General features: G+C 37.9%; 1 protein-coding gene across 8 annotated transcripts in view; it reads right to left on the bottom strand.

The window, feature by feature from the left end:
• The window catches only part of GARNL3 (GTPase activating Rap/RanGAP domain like 3), a 57,290-nt gene that overhangs the window by 27,007 nt on the left and 12,088 nt on the right, over positions 1-18,195 (bottom strand). For all 8 annotated transcript variants that reach the window (XR_008580059.1, XR_008580057.1, XM_054849160.1 and 5 more), the window contains exons 2-13: positions 16,469-16,538; positions 14,010-14,084; positions 12,452-12,551; positions 11,881-11,999; positions 11,006-11,070; positions 8,488-8,551; positions 8,197-8,223; positions 7,698-7,773; positions 6,989-7,087; positions 6,332-6,435; positions 5,009-5,117; positions 2,570-2,615 (exon numbers count right to left, since the gene is read on the bottom strand). Coding sequence is in view for 6 of the 8 variants with exons in the window: in XM_054849160.1 (XP_054705135.1) it covers positions 2,570-2,615; positions 5,009-5,117; positions 6,332-6,435; positions 6,989-7,087; positions 7,698-7,773; positions 8,197-8,223; positions 8,488-8,551; positions 11,006-11,070; positions 11,881-11,999; positions 12,452-12,551; positions 14,010-14,084; positions 16,469-16,538 (954 nt within the window). In the remaining 2 variants the exon portion in view is untranslated. The remainder of the gene's footprint in view (positions 1-2,569; positions 2,616-5,008; positions 5,118-6,331; positions 6,436-6,988; positions 7,088-7,697; positions 7,774-8,196; positions 8,224-8,487; positions 8,552-11,005; positions 11,071-11,880; positions 12,000-12,451; positions 12,552-14,009; positions 14,085-16,468; positions 16,539-18,195) is intronic.

The raw sequence follows: 18,195 nt of genomic DNA, 5'->3' as shown, positions 1-18,195 counted from the left end.
ACAGAATGAGTTAAGATGGGGAAAAACACAACAAAACCGACCAAAACAAACTTATTGAGTGACATAAAGTAATTCTAAGCAGAAATTCAGTGTCAGACCTCACATTGCATATGAGACAAGGAAAATGTGAATCAAAAGACTAAAGTATCCCCTCTTTCTCTTGACTGAAATTTTGGCCAATTGAAAGATGGTCTTCACAAAAAACCATGAGAAGGAACAAGAGTCCCATGTGGGCCTAAGGTGAAGGGACAGACAGAAATGTAATTAGGCCAAGCTGAAACATACAGTAATGCATTAAGCCTGTCATATAGGGTAAAAATACCGTGTGGTATGCACTATGAGAACATCTGTTAAGACCGGCAGAATGAAGCAACCAAAGAATAAGATGGACTGATCTAGTAAAAGCAGTCCGTTATTCAGAGCGAGAGAGACAAATTTGTCTTATTTACTGATACTAATTTTTTCCCCAAATAAACAGCAATGTAAAAAGCATTTAGCATGGCTAGCCCATCTACTATTAGCTTACAATTAGGACAACATTCACTTCTTAAAGGCTAACGGGGGATGTATGCCCAGGTTTCTGTCCCAAAACAAGAAGAAAACAAGGAAAGAAGGAAAGAAGTAACCGAGCTTTCACTGCACACTGGAATCGTGAACATGTTTTGTGTCTCTCACCATCCTGGGAATGCTGAGAAGCAGAACCTATGAGGACAATCAATTGAAAAAAATTTCAAGAAGGTGCTCACAAAATCTTAGAGCAAAATGAAACTACTCCTTCTTTTAACTGCACTACAGACATTTTCCAAAACAAACCTTAGCTATAAATAGGAGGGAGGAAAAGCAGCCCACATATGCAAAACTGAAGTATCATGCTGTTGGATTCTTCTCTGGAGCTGGATTTTATAGCATGCTGGAGAAACATAGTAATATAGATTTCTCTCATCCTACTGAATCAAGTTTCTTTGCTATACTGAAAAAGAAAGTTACTTCTAGTGAAAAATTCTTTTGAGATCTACTAGTCCATATACATATCCCCCCTGCGGATATACACGCGCCTCAAGCACCCAAGGTTGTAGACTTCCAACTCCTGCACTTATTTGGCATACATATGCTTTGTCTCATCTCATACTGCACATCAAGAGCAACAAGGATGGTGTGAACCTTCTCCCTCAGCATGCCTGAAAATAAAGACTCCCAAATATTAAGGTACTCGAAGAAAAAGGTAAGATAGGAGAAAGCACACTATTAATCAGCAAGCTCTCTTAAGAGATCTAGTTAATACTAATCCATTTTCGTCTCGCCTTCACGTTGTGCATTTCTACATTTGCACTGCAGATGATTTCAAGTAAACATTCATAAATGAGTAAGTAGAGTTGCAGTTGCACAAAAAGCACCAAACTCTTACTGCTAACGATCAAGTTTTGGAGCTAAGCAAGAAGGCTTAGTCGGTGCTGTGTCTCTGAGATACAAAAAAGTTCCAGTAACCTATACTGCAGACAGAAGAACAGATTCTTAGATGACCGTGAAGACTGCACAGCCTATGAAGTATAAAAAACTTCCAAAGCATGCCAGAATTTACATATGTTGGAATGGCTGGAACCATGTGATTGGATCTGAGCAGCAGCTTCCACGGACCATGGCTGGTATCAGTGGTCTGTTCGGTGCATTGAGGGAGAGGCTAAAAGAATGCCCTCTACACTTGTACTATATTCCTTAGCTGCCAAAGTGAGATGGGTTGTTCAAAAAAACCACCAGTGCCAGGTGATCAGTTCCAGGGATATTGCTAGTCTCTCTCACAATCTGCCTGAGTCCTCAAAGTTATGGAATTGTCAAGGAAGGAAGAAGCAAAACTAATCCACCTAAGGACCCTGCATTCCTAGAAGCCATTTCCAAGTTCAGTTTCCTTCGTTCCACAAGGAGCTAACGAGTAGTTCACCTCAACGGAGCAGACCCAATGCTGTCAACCTTCAGCTCCGTCCTGCAAATGCAGGGTAGAATAATTTGCAAACAGTTTAAAATTTTGCTAAATAATAACTGATGTCATGCAGGCTCACACAGCCATTAGAAATTTGCCTTCAAAGCCTAAACACATTGACTTCCCCCTTCCATCTTGCAAAGTTTTTAGCTTTGAGTGTTGTAGACATACACACAAACATTCCAGTTTGAGGCATAGTTTTAGTTTCATGCTTTGAAATTTCCTTTCTAGTGCTGGATAAACCAAACATTTTGTTTTCCTAATATAAATTCTCTAGCCATGAGAGACTTCAGCATCTGAGCTGGCAGTGATTTCAAACCTAACCAATCTTCTCCTCAGGCACATATCCAAAAGAGAATCCAATTCTCCCATTTCTTTTTGACCTAGTCTTAGCAGTAAACGACAGCATACTTTCAACAGAAAACGGATCACTACAGACATCGCTAGTACTTTGTAAACAAGAAATAACAGTGGCAAGTCTACATCCTACACTGAGAAGTGCAGCACACGCTGTTAGCTAAAGGGTGGTTCTTTTCTTTTCTTTCTCTTTACTGCTCATTCAGCGGGAAGTTATTTGTTACGATCAGCACCTACCTGTAACTATCATTCTGCTTATTATATCTCACTAAGGCAAAAATATCTGCCATGCAGTTAAGGAAGTTAATCCAGTGCTAATGAAGCTCACATGTATTTTAATACATTTTTTTTCCCCTGCAGCAGAGCGCAGATTTAATAAAGCTAAAATATATTAATCAATGTAAATATATAAAATATTCTAGAGTATACATATTCTACTGTTTATAAAGCAGGTCCCATACAAAATTCTGTATTTGATCAACAGTTTAAAAATTGAGCTAGTACCACTAATACAGACTTCTTGTCGTTACATGAAGCGTAAAACGTGCTATATAGTTTTGTGTTTTGTGTGCTTGATAGACTTGTGGTTAAAAATTCTTTAAGTTGCTAAAAAAGTACTGAATCTGAACTTCGCCTATACCAAAACTTCCATTGAAGAAAAGATTCCAATGTAATAATTTAGCTAGCAGAATTATAAGAAAAGAGAGAGGAGGATTTAAAGTGCCATTACACAAAAATGTATTACCAGTCTTGATTCATACCTTTGGGCAAAAAGTCAGAGAAATCCTTATGGTTGCCTTGCAAGGTATTTTTATGGAATCAGTTAGAGGTTTCTTCCTTTGACAGATTTCCTTAACACCGTCTCTAAGTTTTTAGTCCTTATAAACAGTGTCAAAGAAAGAGTAAGTCCAAATAACTTTACAGGCTGTATGGGTTTGTTCCAGACAGAAGAGAGACCTTTGCCACTGGCTGTGATCAGCACTGTCGGAGACGGCGCAATAAAAAAAGACTCACAATGGGATTCGATTATTTCAACGTAAGTATCCAGTGCTGTTTAAGATGCTTGAGAGTATATTGCCTAGTCTCCGACCGCTGTTCCAAAAGGGGCACAGATCTCCTGTAGGCTGAGGGTCTCATCCGCCTGACCTGTACAGGTATGTTGGGACATCTAAATTGGTGGTGGATGCCTTTATTTGGGTAAGTCAATCCTACCCAGAGACGACACATGGCAAACCCTTACAGCACCTATCATTGCTGTATAGGACATCACAGGGGGATATCTGCACGCTAGTTTTTTCCATTGTAGAAGTAACAAAAAAGGGGTGCTATGGTATGTGAGAAAATAAGTACGAAGTGCTAGCACAGATTCACTGATCAGTGCCAATCCCCAGTTTTCTTGCGGACACCTTTATCCCTGGCTACTGTCAACATCAGGAAGGTGCTATGACTCCCTTGACCAGCTATGGATTACATAAAATGACCTAAATGATAACATGTCCTTATGGATTTAGGGCGCATCTGCCCCTCCAACTCATTATGACACCAAGGACAGTTGAACCTCAAAATGTTTGTCAAAAAAATCAAGAAGAGTGGGGTGTATCAATTACATCACAACAAATCCTCCCAACAGCAATAAGGGAAGAATTATTCCTTTTTTCCTAGCGCTGACAATCTGATGAAGAGGTACATTGGCTTGATAAACATTTCTTATTAACAATATTTAGGTTCCTCTGGTATCTAAAAGTAGGGGGCTTTTTGTTTTGGTTTTTTTTTTTGGTTGGTTGGTTTGGGGTTTTTTTGTTTGGTTTTTTTAATTGTGGAATATTTTTTGTTCTAGTCACTTCTTCCATTTAAAGATGTTAAAATTAAGAACTTAAATCTAAAAAGTAAGACCAGCCATGGATGAAACTAGCAAGAAAGTTCTAACAACAGTTAGTCAGCCTGAGAACTAGGTTTAGAAGTCGTAAGCTTTGTGATCATTTTTAAAAACTCAGCAACAGAGCATGGGAAGATAGGAGAGTTCTTCTTTCCATCTATTTTTCTTCATTCCATTCCACCTAGCCTAAGAGACATCAGATTGGGATATATGGACCACCAGTGCGACTCCATAATAATCCCAAGTGATCGGCAGCTGGTTTTCAGAATCATATCATCTTTACAATGTCTTCAACCTAAAGTCTGAAAAACACAGGTTGCCAAAAATCTGGAGAATATGTGGTCTATGGTCTGAAAGATTTGAGAAACACTAATCTATAATACAGAAATACCTAAAATAATCTAAACGTTAAAAGGCAATATTCAGTAGTTCATATCAAATTAATTCACATCACTAACAGAAATATTTTTATGAATTTGTATTTTATGAAAATGTATAAAATTTAATTTGTGAAGTGATCCAAATAAATGCCTTCAATAAAAATACGACTTAAAAATCACATTCTTGCTTTGACCTTATCTTCTAAGGGGTTCAACATAAAAATTGTTTCATGAGGCAGACTTGGAGACTACTAGTCAAGCAGTTGAAGGTAAGGATGCAAGAATGCAACTATCTTTCTAAACCAGTTTTCACTTCCATAAACAGCATGCAGGAAGGACTTAGGGCAGAATTAAAAGTAATATTGATCTTTTTTTTTTTTTTAAAAAAAAAGTCACTAGAAAATGTAAGGAAAAAGATACGCGTAAAATGAGAGCGAATCATGGATGGCTTGAAAGCTGGAGAAGACTCTTCACCTTCCTGAAATACGATAGTGACAATATCGTTTCCAATATGTCGCTTCCTTTCTACCTGAAAAAAAAAACCAAAAAAACCCAAAACACCAAACAAAAAACCAAACCAAAACAAAACAGGGGGGGGAGGGGGAGGAGAGACCAACACAATGACTTAGAAGACATAAATAAATAGCTTAACAATTCTGTGAGAGAATGGTTAAACAGTATTCCTAAATAGAAAAATTATGGTCAATATGATTGAAGCCAATATAAAATTATTACTTAACTATAAGCAAGTAAACCTAGCAATGCCATGGTGCACACACAAGGCAGCTGCTGAAACAGCAGTTATCGCATATTTTTAAGTTAGCAAAGCACTCAATTTCCATAATTAATATTCACAAATTGGTCACAGGACACCTAGCATTCCAAAAAAGCAAATCCACCACTTGAAATAAAAGGAAAAACACCCTGATGCTGAGTTATTCTTTAAAAACAGTAAGTGTCCTGATTGGCCTCTGGCTTCTGGTGTGATCTTGTCATCAATCCAAGGTAAAAGCATGAGAAAACTGACCTGGAAATGGGGGGGAAAAAAAAAACCAAACCATAATATAATTAAATCATCTAATTATATTATTATAATAATACATAACAAAATTATTGCTTAAATAAGAAAAGAGTAAAACAAGTAATTTGAGAGTAATTTTAGGTAAATCATTATGGATGTGTGATGTATAGGTAAATGCATGTGTTTATAAAGCAATTTTTTCATCATACAATACATAGAAAGGTTCAAGCAATGGATGGCAGCACGTTTGAACAAGTACCCAAGAACGCACCTAGTCAATCTATGAGAGGGCGACAGCAGTGCTTTAGAGCAAACGCACAAAGCTTGCCATTAACACACTCACAGGGGGAATTTCTTTCAAGCTACACGAATTGCTGCCTGAGCAAGAGTTCTGTGTTACGTATATGAGTATTCTGACAATTCACGCACAAATCTAATTTCCAGCCTTCCTAAATTCTTTAGGGTAATGATAAATGCAGCAGTGAAGCTCTACAAGTCATCTGAATAACAGAATACTTAATCACTTCTCCATCAATCAATTTTGACCTTCTTCACAAGTGTCTTTTGTACCATAATAGAGATGATATGATACATTAAATTCTAACAAACACCATGAAGTTTTCAGCATTAGGTAAAATATTGAGGAAAAAATATAGCACAAGTCTTAAGACTTACATTTCTAAAATATTAACGGGGGGGTGGGGGGGAAGAGAACGATGTACCTGCTGCTTGTTCTCTCTAGAATATGGTAGCATGGTTGAAACATGGAACATAATTTCATGCCCTTGAAAAACTGTATAGATGGAACAGGTTCCTGTTGTATCATCTGCAAGGGAAGACAACAGTCTCAGCAGGTATATGTCCTTTAAGTTTTGTAAGGATCAAAAGATATTTTGGGTCCCTCTATCAAACCTTCTTTAGTCACCCTTTCTTCTGATTCATTTTAGAAAATGTCCATGCTGCGTGTTTTGCAGTGGGTCCAAACCTGAGTCTGCAACCTAATCTGCATATTCACACATTCAAAACCTACGACGTCCTTCGCCTAGCCTCCTGAAGTCACACATGGTTCTTCGAGCCATGATGCCCTACTATCATGAAGGAAGTAACATGTCAGGTTAATCTTCCCCCCATTCCAATATAAAATTAAACCATTCACTTTGAAAATGCAGATCATATAAACACTTTTCTTCAACTGCATTCTATTCCAGTGATTTAAGCTAACATGACTTTTTCTTGGTGAAGCAGAACATTTAGCACACACATGAAGAAGTCTGTTTTGGGATTGTATTGTTTCTACAATATATACGATACGCGCATGCAATAAGCAAAAATATTTATATTGCACCACCCCCACTTTTTTGCTTCAGATGAGTTCTTACTTTTAGTGTCCAGTCCTCCTCTGTAGCCTGTCCAGCCTTTCAAAGTAATTGTGTCACCCAAGAGATGCAAAAATCTTTGAAAGCTTTCACTTCCAGTTTCTACATGTGGAAAGGAGAAACATTACAACAGAAAAGCAGATGTAGTAATAGAACACCTATCAAAACCAATCAAAATACAGGAACAGATCCTGCTCCCAGGATGCAAGGACCAAAGTTTTGGCTGAGTTAGTTTCTCCTCATGTCGTCCAAGCCTTCTACTTTTACAGAAACAGCGTCCCAGTCTTGCAGAATAGGCATCATCATGTGACATTACACAGTGACCTCTTTTGCTAACTCCAAGACACTGTTCAAGTGCACAGAAGAACATGATTGTGCTGCAAAAACGTAAACGTGAAAGAACTAGAAACAACAGTGACTTTTTGCAGGTAACGTGAGTCACCTCCTTCAACTGCTTCCTTTCTTCTAAATCTTACGTTCTGTAGTCTATTTCTAGAAAAGACATTTCAAGATCTTCCAAGTTGTAATAGTAGGTTTCCTAAAGAAATAGGAGATTCAACACTACAATTTTTCACCCAACGCAAACATGAAAACCAAATAAAACTACTGTTCACATAACCATCACCTCCCTTCTGGCTTCCATGTGTAGGCACTATCCTACATTTATTTATTCAGATGAATAAAACAATTAAGAAAAAGGTGAAAAACTCACCATTGCTGAACATTTCATCGTCTGTAAGCTGCCCATCCTTAGCATAAAGGACTCCAAATTTAAAATTCACAGATCCCTGAGAAATAAAACTAAGTATTATATGATCACGTAATCAAACAAAAGACCTAAAATAACGTTTTCTCTAAGGACTTTTATATACGTACCTTTGTATGCATCCTACACTTGGGAATATACATTTCATACCAACTCCATTACATGCTCTAGTAGCGAATACCTAGTAACGTACCTTTGATCATAGACTATGAATTCCATCATATACTAAGTTGGTGATCTATTAATATGATCTATTAATATATATTAATAATTGGTGCTTAAAATGATTTTTGATCTCATATACTGCAAAGAAATACTACATTTTCTTACTGCAACAAGCAATTGATTTCTAAGTTGACACAAGCATGTCAGTGCAAATATTTCAAACACGAAGTTGTATTCGTTGAACAGGTCTGTGAGCGAGGAGTAGTAAGTTTACATTTACCTCTTGCTCTTCAAGAACCAATAAATCCTGTAAACAAAACAATATCTTTAGCACACTGGTATTGAAGGTGACACAAATAAAACTGTAACATCCCGGTATATTTAAGTTTTGTTTTGAAGTGACCCGTTCAACAGATAAAGACAGTTTACTTTGTAGTATCATCTAACCCAGCTCATCATTATTATCCTGCTACTAAAAGAAACAAATTTGTAGCGTTTATAATTAATGACTTACTTTTCCAGAAAATAATAAAGAAAAAACAACCAAACACAAAAAGAAGACACCTCCTACCTTTTGTATCTCAGGATGAAAGATTTCCCTTGGGCTCTTTTCAAATTTGTCAAGGCTCATAGCACTGAAATGCAAAGGAAATACTGCTTTATAGAAGGGCAAGCATACATTGCAACATTAAACCACCGGCTGCAGTTAGAACTGGTTACAAAGGGAATTTTTCAAAGAGCCTCTCTTACGTGGAATGTTTTGTGGAATATCCATTTCTTTCCCACTATACTAACCTCCCAGACTTCCTAAACTTCTTTTGCATTTTAAAAACAGAAATTACTAAGACCCTGCGTGGAGATTAGGTTTAAATTTACTGTATTTACTTATAAAGCAGAGAGCTTTATTCCATCGCCCTTCACTTTGGCTTTATACATAATCATTGTGAGCATTTTAGGAGGACTCAATAACCTATTCTAGTTTGTAAGTTTTTCTTCTCTCTCTTCTAAAATAATTCAAGGCAAGTCAAATGAAAAAGGAGCAGTTCTGCATCAAATTCACACAACAAAGATCCACAAACAGAACAGAAAAAAGTATTTAAATAAGAAGCAAGATCAACTGCCTAACTAAACAGAAATTATCTAATCTATAACTTTTTCCCCCTAACTCGTGTTTCTGCATTTACTGTAATTTTTGCCCATTTTTATCCCCCAGCATTAACTTATAGAACCGCGCAGCATGCCACGGAGTGCCAAATGCAGTTTGTCTGGCGCACAGTGAACTAACAGGGAGGTGAAATCTGATGCACCTTTCCATTATTGCTTATGCTAGATCACAGGCAGGACTTGCTTTAGGTCCTTTTGAAAGGGATTAAAACATTCCAATTAATTTAGAAAAAATAAGTTTATTAAAGTAAACAAAATTCTTTCAGACAGTCTGTACCTAGATTCACACTGGCTGTGAACAGGGTGAAGTGTTTAAAAAAAAAAAAAAAAAAAAAATCAATCAGGCCTGAGAGAAGGCTCAAGAACCATAAAAGCAAAAGAGTCAGGGAAGAGATTTTAGTCCAAGCCCAAGTGACAAAAGGAGATGACATTTATCCAGCTGATTGCTGGTGGCAGAGACCCTGGGAGAAGTGGGGAACAAGGTCTGAAACAAGTCTGCATTTTCCTCTGTAGAATACTGAAGCATCACAGGGCGGAACACATGAGGGTGTTTACTAAGAGTTATGACCCAAGCTAACAGAAGACAAAGTTTCTCCACCCTGGGATGCCGGACCAAAAACGTCTATGTGGGTGACAGCGGAGGTAGAGGCTGGGTTAGAAGGCGATGTCAGGAAGAGATATTTCGGCAACTGGCGGGCAGACATGGAAGATCGGGTGCTTATGCAGGTATAGCATGCAGTGCTGACAGCTAGGAGCACTATTCAAGCCAGTGCTGGAGCAGTTATAAGAGGGGACTTTCATCTTCTTCATCAAGATGAGCAGAGAGATCCAAAGTGTTTCCAACTCACTGTCTTGACACTCCAAACTAGAGACGCAGCCCGGGAAATCAGATTTAAGAAGTGAGGCTCAATGGCCTGCTAGCATCTGTGACAAATTCAGTGGTCCGGGAACTCCCAGGAATCCTGGGCAGCTGTAGGAAAATCCAGGTCTGGTGGTAGTGACCTCACACCACAGCACATGCCCTGTTCCCAGAACCCGCCTCTCCTGTCGGCACTGGCAGAGTTATCCAGCGGACCGGCTTCAATCGAGCAAGAGTCCTTTGCTCGTACTCTACACGGATCACAGCTGTTGAAGACCTGCAGACTGCCCGTTTATCCGATACACACTACCTGTTCAGTAAACGAAGGCACTTTTTAAGGGTTCCTAGAGGAGGTAAAATGCAGAAGATGCATTTGAAGATGTTGTCAGTGAGGGATTTGAGAAAACACACCATACGATTAGATTGTAAAAACTGCAGATTAAATTTGAACGAACACTTTGCGAACAGTTGCTCTGAAATTTCAGTCGATTATAACGTTGCTCACTTTATATTCTCTTCTGCCACAAAAAAGGCAGGACAGAGTACGAGCATGCCCATACGTACCGCCCGGGAGAAGGAGTTTCTTTGGCTTCACTGACCGCGTGTACAAACACACCCGTCCCGTGGCGAGACTGACATGCAGACAATCAACTGAAGAAATAATTCCTGGCTTCTGCCCTGTTTGCTTCCTCCTGCTAGGGCCACGTAATAACCACCTCTCTAGTCAAAATCTGCTGTTCCTTAGGTCTGTTTATTGTCGATATAATTTAAAAAGATACTTTCAACCACTGCAGTTCCCCATAGCACCTATTTTCCAATTAACTTGGAAACAGTCCTTCTGCTGAAGAACAAGCGCTAAGAATTTTTCTCCATTTTAAGTTGTCATTTTGTCTATTCCAGAACAGGCTTTAAAACCACTTTTTGCTGCCTTCAATGATTAAGATTTGAAAACTTGTTTTTACTGTTCTTATAAATCTGTCATGAAAACCACACAACACAGGCTTGATTTACAGGAAAAGGCATACAGACAAATATCTTAACTGATAACTTATCTGTAAATACATACCTTAATATAGATTTCACTGACAATGTTTTTGTGGGACTATAAGGGAGAGATATTTTCTGAGTACCCTATGAAGAAAAAAAAAGCTAGGAGATATTACAGGACATACTGACTTTTTCTGTATATTCAAATAGGAATATAAGAAGAAAAAAAAAATCAAAGAACAAAACCATGCTAGTTTTACTTAGCCATATTTCCTACTGGCTTTGGAAAAAAACCCAACCAAACAACCAACAAAAAAACCCCAACCAAACCTGAATGTGAAAAGTCATGGGTGGTGCAGAATTACTTTTTACTTATTGTTGACCAGCTTGGCACGTGCTATGAGGGCTGCTGAAACTAACAGACATTACAAACTATTTCTTTAAAAAGAAAAAAGTGAACCAAAAGTGAAACACGCATGCATACAGCAAAGTTTTAAATCAATTGTTTGGATAAAAGACTCTTAAGGAATGTTAAGTGGAAAAAAAAAATTTATTAGACAATATTAGTGAAATCAGTATCGCATCTGCCTATTTTCTTAATGTTGTATAAGACAATCCTAAAAGCAGGATAAAGTCATTGCCTGAATTGATTGCAGGACATAATCAAGAACAATTTAGGCAACATTTCTAAAAAGAACACAGTATGGCAGGTAAGGACAACTAAAAAATATCTGGCACCATAAATATCTGCCAGAAAGTTTAGTATAATGTTATCTACAACGCCAGTTTAGTTTTATCTACTATGATAAAATTATATGCTCTTCTTGTATAAAATGAAGAATATGTATTAAATACTGAAACTCTGAAGAGCGCAAAAAAGCGTATGATAATTATATCCAAACCAACCAAACAAACAAAAAAAATCAGAGCAGCAGTTAAATATTTGTTTCTTACTGTTTTTCTCCAGAGTATTGAATGGTATTGAGGAACGCGCTGATTATTTTCATCAGACAGTACAACAGACAGAAAGAAAGGGTTTTTCTCTGCATCCGTACCTATATAATTTTGATGAACTGTCAGGGAAAAACAAGAAGCATTATCAACCGTAAAGACGACACACATGCACGCTCACGCGCACACACACAGACACACACGTGCACAGAGAGACATCTGTATAAATGTGTAAGTATATGCATTCATATGTAAAAACATATACTTATCTACATAAATATGTATTTACATATAGATGTGTAAAGAACCCAAGAGACAGGAACAGCCTTCAAGGCCAAGCAGGTTTTCAAAATATCCCTTTTTGGTAGCAGGGGTTCTCCCGCTTAGAGAAACCCATCCTCTGTCTTCAAGTTAAAAATACATGAAAAAAAATTTTTGTTTTCAATACAGGACAGAAAATGTATTAATACTAAATTAATACCATACTTTTTTCCACATTTAAATAATAGCAATTCAAAGCTACACTGCATTTGCATTGAACAAAACTTGAATCCATTTGCAAAAAGATAATTACCTTTCCCTAAAAAATATTTGAAATACCATCTTGTATGATACTCTGGGTTTTCCAAATGCACGTCTGTTCTGTGCCATGTACCCGGAGTGTAGTCTGTATTCTGAAACAGAATTGGGATACTCTTAGATCCAATGCCAAGTGGGAAAAAAACCAAACCAAAACAAAACATAATATAGGCAAAAGCCAATCAAGAGTGGCTGATTCACCAGAAGAGTTTTAGCTGGACAGTGTTTTTAAAAAAGCAAAGAATTATTCTGAAGTCAGTTGTTGTACACCTGGAATTAAAATTTTTCCCACTCCTTTCCCCTCCCCCCTTTTCTTTCTAAGTAATTACAGTCTTTTCCTATTGTACCTCCATTACGGCCAATAGCTCAGTATTCCACGAAAAAGAAGATATTTCAATGTGGAATTTGCACACTAGTGTTTTTAAAACCTTAGAATAAATAAATTAACAAATAGAATTCTGCCTCCAGGTTTCATTTTCTCAGTTCTTCCCAAAATAATCTTCAAAGACTCCTCGCTAGACCAGAGCATGCTCTGGAAGTTCTTCAGTGTTGTTTCTGGATTGGCTGATTAAGGTAAATTCCCAAGCATCCCTCACGTCCTTTTCCACCAAGAATTAACATATGCAGAGAGAAAAATCATTCTCCATATCCATGCACCGTGTGGCCATTCATCACCCACTCAGAGAATCTTTCTGTGATACAAGCCAACCAGCTTTCGAACTGCATGCAAGCAAACTAAAAAGACAGCGTACAGGATACGACCCCATAGAGACTCAACGCAGAAGAGTTAGATGGCTTTAAACTCTGCGCTCAGTGCTGATGCACCCAGACGATCAGTAACAGTGTACTGGTCAAGACAAGCTTACCAAAACCTTATGCATATTTCAAAAATATGAGATCTTCTTTCTTTCAATATTAAGACGGTATTGACAACTGAGAGTTTTGCAAAGGAAGATAAAAAAATGAAATAGAAAGCTAAGCATCACTGGAGTAGTTGCAGGGACAGGCTGCGTGTTTAACAGCACAGGAATCTGGAGGGAATGACTCCCTCTAGGTCCACTCAGCTTCCTTACCTCTTATTTAAAGATAAGCATAGCTGCCAAAAGACAACTAAGGGGGAAGAAAACCGAAGCTATAACCTCGTCACACGGAGGAATAAACTTAAAAGCACAAAGGTCATCTTGAACTTAGTATCACCGGGACACCAACGTAAAGTGGTGAACTAGAGACTGCCAAGTGTTAATCAGAAGGTAAGATAGGTATTTTCCTTCTAACATGATCAGGTGAGCAAAATGTAACCAAAACTAAACGAAATATCAGTTTTCCCCTTAAAAAAAATTAAACTATCAAGATTGCATGCTCTTGAAAGAAGAGCTAAGCTAGACTTTGAGGGGAAAAAACCCACCATCTCCCTCCTCTTACATTCTCATATTATTTAGCATTTTTCAAGTCCTCTTCCTTAGTAGTTGACTGCAAATACATCTTTCAGTGGTGAAGAATAACTGAAGCTGAATTACTTTTGCATCTTTCTATGACTATCTTTAGCCACTTACCTCACCAGAGGAGCCGTTCTCCACGCGGAACCGCCCAGCTCTTTGAATTGCTCCATCAGCATCACTAGATATAAGCTATAAGAGAGTTTAAGACAGATGTTCTAGGTCTAAAAATAGCCATATGATCAGCAATCAAAGCTTGCTACGGTTTCTTCTTCTCCCAGGCATCATTTTACTACCCACAGAGAAGGAATCAGCACAGCTATTACTAATTTGACTACAGATTTGGAATGCCCCAATTCTAACTCTAGGGAGGCTTGAGGGGGAGAGCTGTTCACTCTTCTGGTAGATCCCAGTACTAATTAGAAATTCTCCTGTCTCAGATTTTGGCTGCACCAACACACAAAATGCCTACAAAGGGACCTGTCGGCTTTCCAGGAATTGATCTTGAAGCTTGCTTCTTTCAAAACAATGGGTCTTACAGACACGGTGAGTCTTGTCCTCTCAGCCTTACTAAGCCTAAAACTCTACTCGTTGGCAGTATTACTGGGACTAGCAGTCTTTTATTGCATTTTATTTATTGATGTTTTCAGGAGACGGAGAGCAGCAAGAATCTCCAAACGTAATACTCAGTGATGATACTGAACAACATAAGGTACAGGAGATGTCCTGGTCTGCTTCCAGTGTTAACATCAGAAAATACAGCTTGTTTCCAACTGAAGACTTCAGCAGTTTCGTAAATACTCTGGAAGGACTGCCCGGTCTTTTTATAAGGAAATCCAGGGACTCCTAGGCACTGAAACTCTCTTTGTTGTTAAAAACGCTCCTGAGAAGTCAGTAAAACATAGGAGAACACAACAATTCTTATGTGTTCAGCAACACTGCTTAGGATCCCTACAAGAGAAGGGGAGGAGAATGCTGCCAACGATAATGCACGATACTCCTCTCAAAACTGCAAAAAATGAGATTGTCACATATCATACCAAACTTATGAAATGGGATCTGAACAACAATAATGCAATGGTATATCATTCCTCGCTTCCCTCCAGCAATCCGTGTTATTCTTGGATAATACTTTCTCTCTTTCCTTTGTGGAAGAGCTTTCACAACATTTTGAAGCTCTCTTTGCTCCTTGCTTTGAAGTGGTCTGAGGCTACATCAGGAATAAACTAATGTGGCAAAAAACTCCAACACATCCTGTTGCCTTGCATAAACTGTAAGAGAAATTATATCGACAACGGTTCGTATTACACCAGTGGGAAAGACACAGGAAAAAATGTTTAGGGCAGAGACAAAATAATTGCGTTGTAATAAATAAAAGGTGGAAATATTTGAGCAATTGAGATGCTGCTGTGGAAAATATTAACCAAGAAAGGTTCAATATTAAACATTTAGAAACTTGAAAGGGCAACAAGCACCTTTATATGTTTGTACTCCAAAAGAAAAAAAAGACACACTGTCATAAAATGCTAGCAGAATTTTAAGAAAACCAATCAAAAGACAAAGCCATTTGCATGAGCTTCCTGTGAATTTATAGTTACCAATAAATTTTTATTTTCCAGCAAAAGAATCTAAGTACTAGTAATGAAAGAGCCTCTTAGCAGAAAGCAGTTCATTTTTTTGATGAAAACACCACATCTAATACGTGGAATGTATAGAAAGAAAAGAAAGATATCTGGTGTTCTTGCAGTGCGACTTCCGGCAACTAAGCCACCAATTTACACCTGATTTGCATACATATTAATAAATATATTATCCAAGAACTTTATATTACAACTACAGCTAGTGGGAAATTAGCAATTTCTTCCCACAGTAAGAGAGCTGGAGTTCTGTTTCTTTACCCCTCCTCACTTCTGTTTTCCTATAGTAAGTTTACGTAATTTCATTATGGCCTTGTATACAGAGCGACACTATTTTAACCGCTGACATGCTGCTATTTTCACAGCAGAGAAGAAATTTATAAATGAGGAAAAAAAAATGAAGTGCCAACTTAATCTTTGAATTCAAAGAAAATGCAGAATAACTGACAGATTTTAGGGAACAGTTTTCAATATCCTTATTCTGACTAGTTCTTTTAATTTTAAACCCTCACCCACTACTCTGAGGCATCTCCACATAAAACCACATACACATATATATATGTACACATGCAGTTTTTAACTCTCATAATTGCAAGTACTTCATCAAATACTACCCTAATATTTTGCAGTCTTCAGCTTATAAGAGAAAAAAAGGCTCAATTTCCATCTGGGGGTAAACAATGATATTTATATAACACTTCCTGCCCCATTACGATGGAATATTTGTAACTAAAGTAGTAAAAAGATTTCCTAGCACAAGTCTAATCTAGCTATTCTGAAGCCTCTTTTTATTACCCTATAACTTTCAAGTCCAGCTTAGAAAGCACATTTTCCAAACTAGAACATTTTTTAATTTTTTTTTTTTACCTGGAAATGAAAAGGATTTGAGCTCTGCATTACAGCTCTGCTAAAATCAAAGGACAGGCTTTGTAAACTTACAAGCTCCACAGATCCGTAATGCTTTCTGCTAAACTCTCCACGTCTGCAACCCAGATCTTCAGAGACAGAGCTGGAATAGAAACGCTTCATCAGTGTACACAAGTCAACTAACCTTAGATCTCCTGCAACGCTATACGCTGTCATTAACAAATATCGTTCCTGCTGAACGAGGCTCGCAGCGCATAAACTCATTGCTGCAGGGAACACTCCTTACAACGCGCACAATCTCTAGCAGCCATTGCAGTCTGGCTTTCATATTATCCCCAAAGGAAAAGAAATGTCTGTGCCCTGACTGGAAGCAAAAGCTATGATTAAATTAAATATTTAGTCACAACGATCAGAGTTCCAAAGCGGGTGGTGGCTTATAACCACGTTTGAAATCTGCGGTTAATCTAAGGGAAGAAAAACCTACAGTAAACTTAATGCCTCAAATGGGACAACTGCACCATGCTCAATAACCTCACACTTAGTGCGTTGCTACTGGGTTTTTTCAGAGAGCCTTTTTTTAGGCTACACACAAAGAGAAACTAAGCAATTACTTTAATTCAAAAGCATAAGGAAAGAACAGCATTAACAAGGATAAAATTATCAAGCAAGCAAAAGCAATCCTAGACTGCGAAGTTCAAAATCTACATGCATTATCACGTATAATCTCATACCATCACATCACTACGTGCTTTGTGAGGTCAAAACAGAGAGCAAACACCTCCTCTAACTATAAACGCTAAGCCCCCTGCCTTTGCAATGGGGATATATGTGTTGCAAACACAAGCTAAATAAAGATGTAGATGCAAATTTAACATAACCTTTGATTACCCAGTCTGTACCATGGCTAGCAGCTCAATCCCTCCATCATAGTCCAAACTTACAGTTCATCCTTCAGTCAGAAGTAATGAAAATAAAGTCATTTAATTTTAATGGAAAAAAACAAAACAAGACACCTTCCATCCAGCAACAAGAGACGAAATTTTCTGAGGATTATCAGTACTGTAAATTGCAATGTTACATCAATAAACAGAAGAAATGACTAAATTTTAATGCAACATCCTTGCACGTCCTTCTTGACTGTGGGAGATACTGTGACACCGGACTCTGAAACATTTTGATTTTTAGACAGCTTTTCTATTTGGATTTGTATTTATAAGTATTTAAAATTCATGATTCGTGATTCATATTTCTGAGTTCTATCCACTTGGATTCCACGTCTTCACCCAAGGAGAAGCAATACAAACAAGACACATCTAATAAAATTTTAAAGCTCACCAAAATAATTCTAGTATTTGCTTCCAGTATGTAAACTATGCAGGAAGGATAAGAACATGACAATAATAGTAATTTTAAATGACCCACACACTGAAACTGGAACGTTAGCTGCTGCAACAACAGAGCTGCCTTTCCAACCACGCGAATAAAAGCTTTGGACGACACTATTGCTTCTGGTAACGCGTATAACCCTGTACTTTCTCGGTCGGTTGCCTTTCAGCCAGAATCCCTTGTCATGCACACGCATTTGTACTGCTTCCCAAGCACAAATCACCTTCTACAGCCAGTCTGAGCCCTGAAGGCAGCGAAGTTGTAGCACACCGCAACATCTACAGCTCCTTCTGAGCCTACAACATAGAGAAGATGGCTCAGAGTGGCAAAAAGACTGAATGGACCTGTGAGCTGCACATTTTACAAGAAAAACCAAAAAAAAACCCCAACCAAAAAAACCAACTTCTGTTAGT

Source organism: Grus americana, chromosome 20, assembly GCF_028858705.1.
Source record: "Grus americana isolate bGruAme1 chromosome 20, bGruAme1.mat, whole genome shotgun sequence".
NCBI lineage: Eukaryota > Metazoa > Chordata > Aves > Gruiformes > Gruidae > Grus > Grus americana.
The sequence above is the reverse complement of the archived record's forward strand: the minus strand, read 5'-3'. Positions and strand labels throughout refer to the sequence as shown.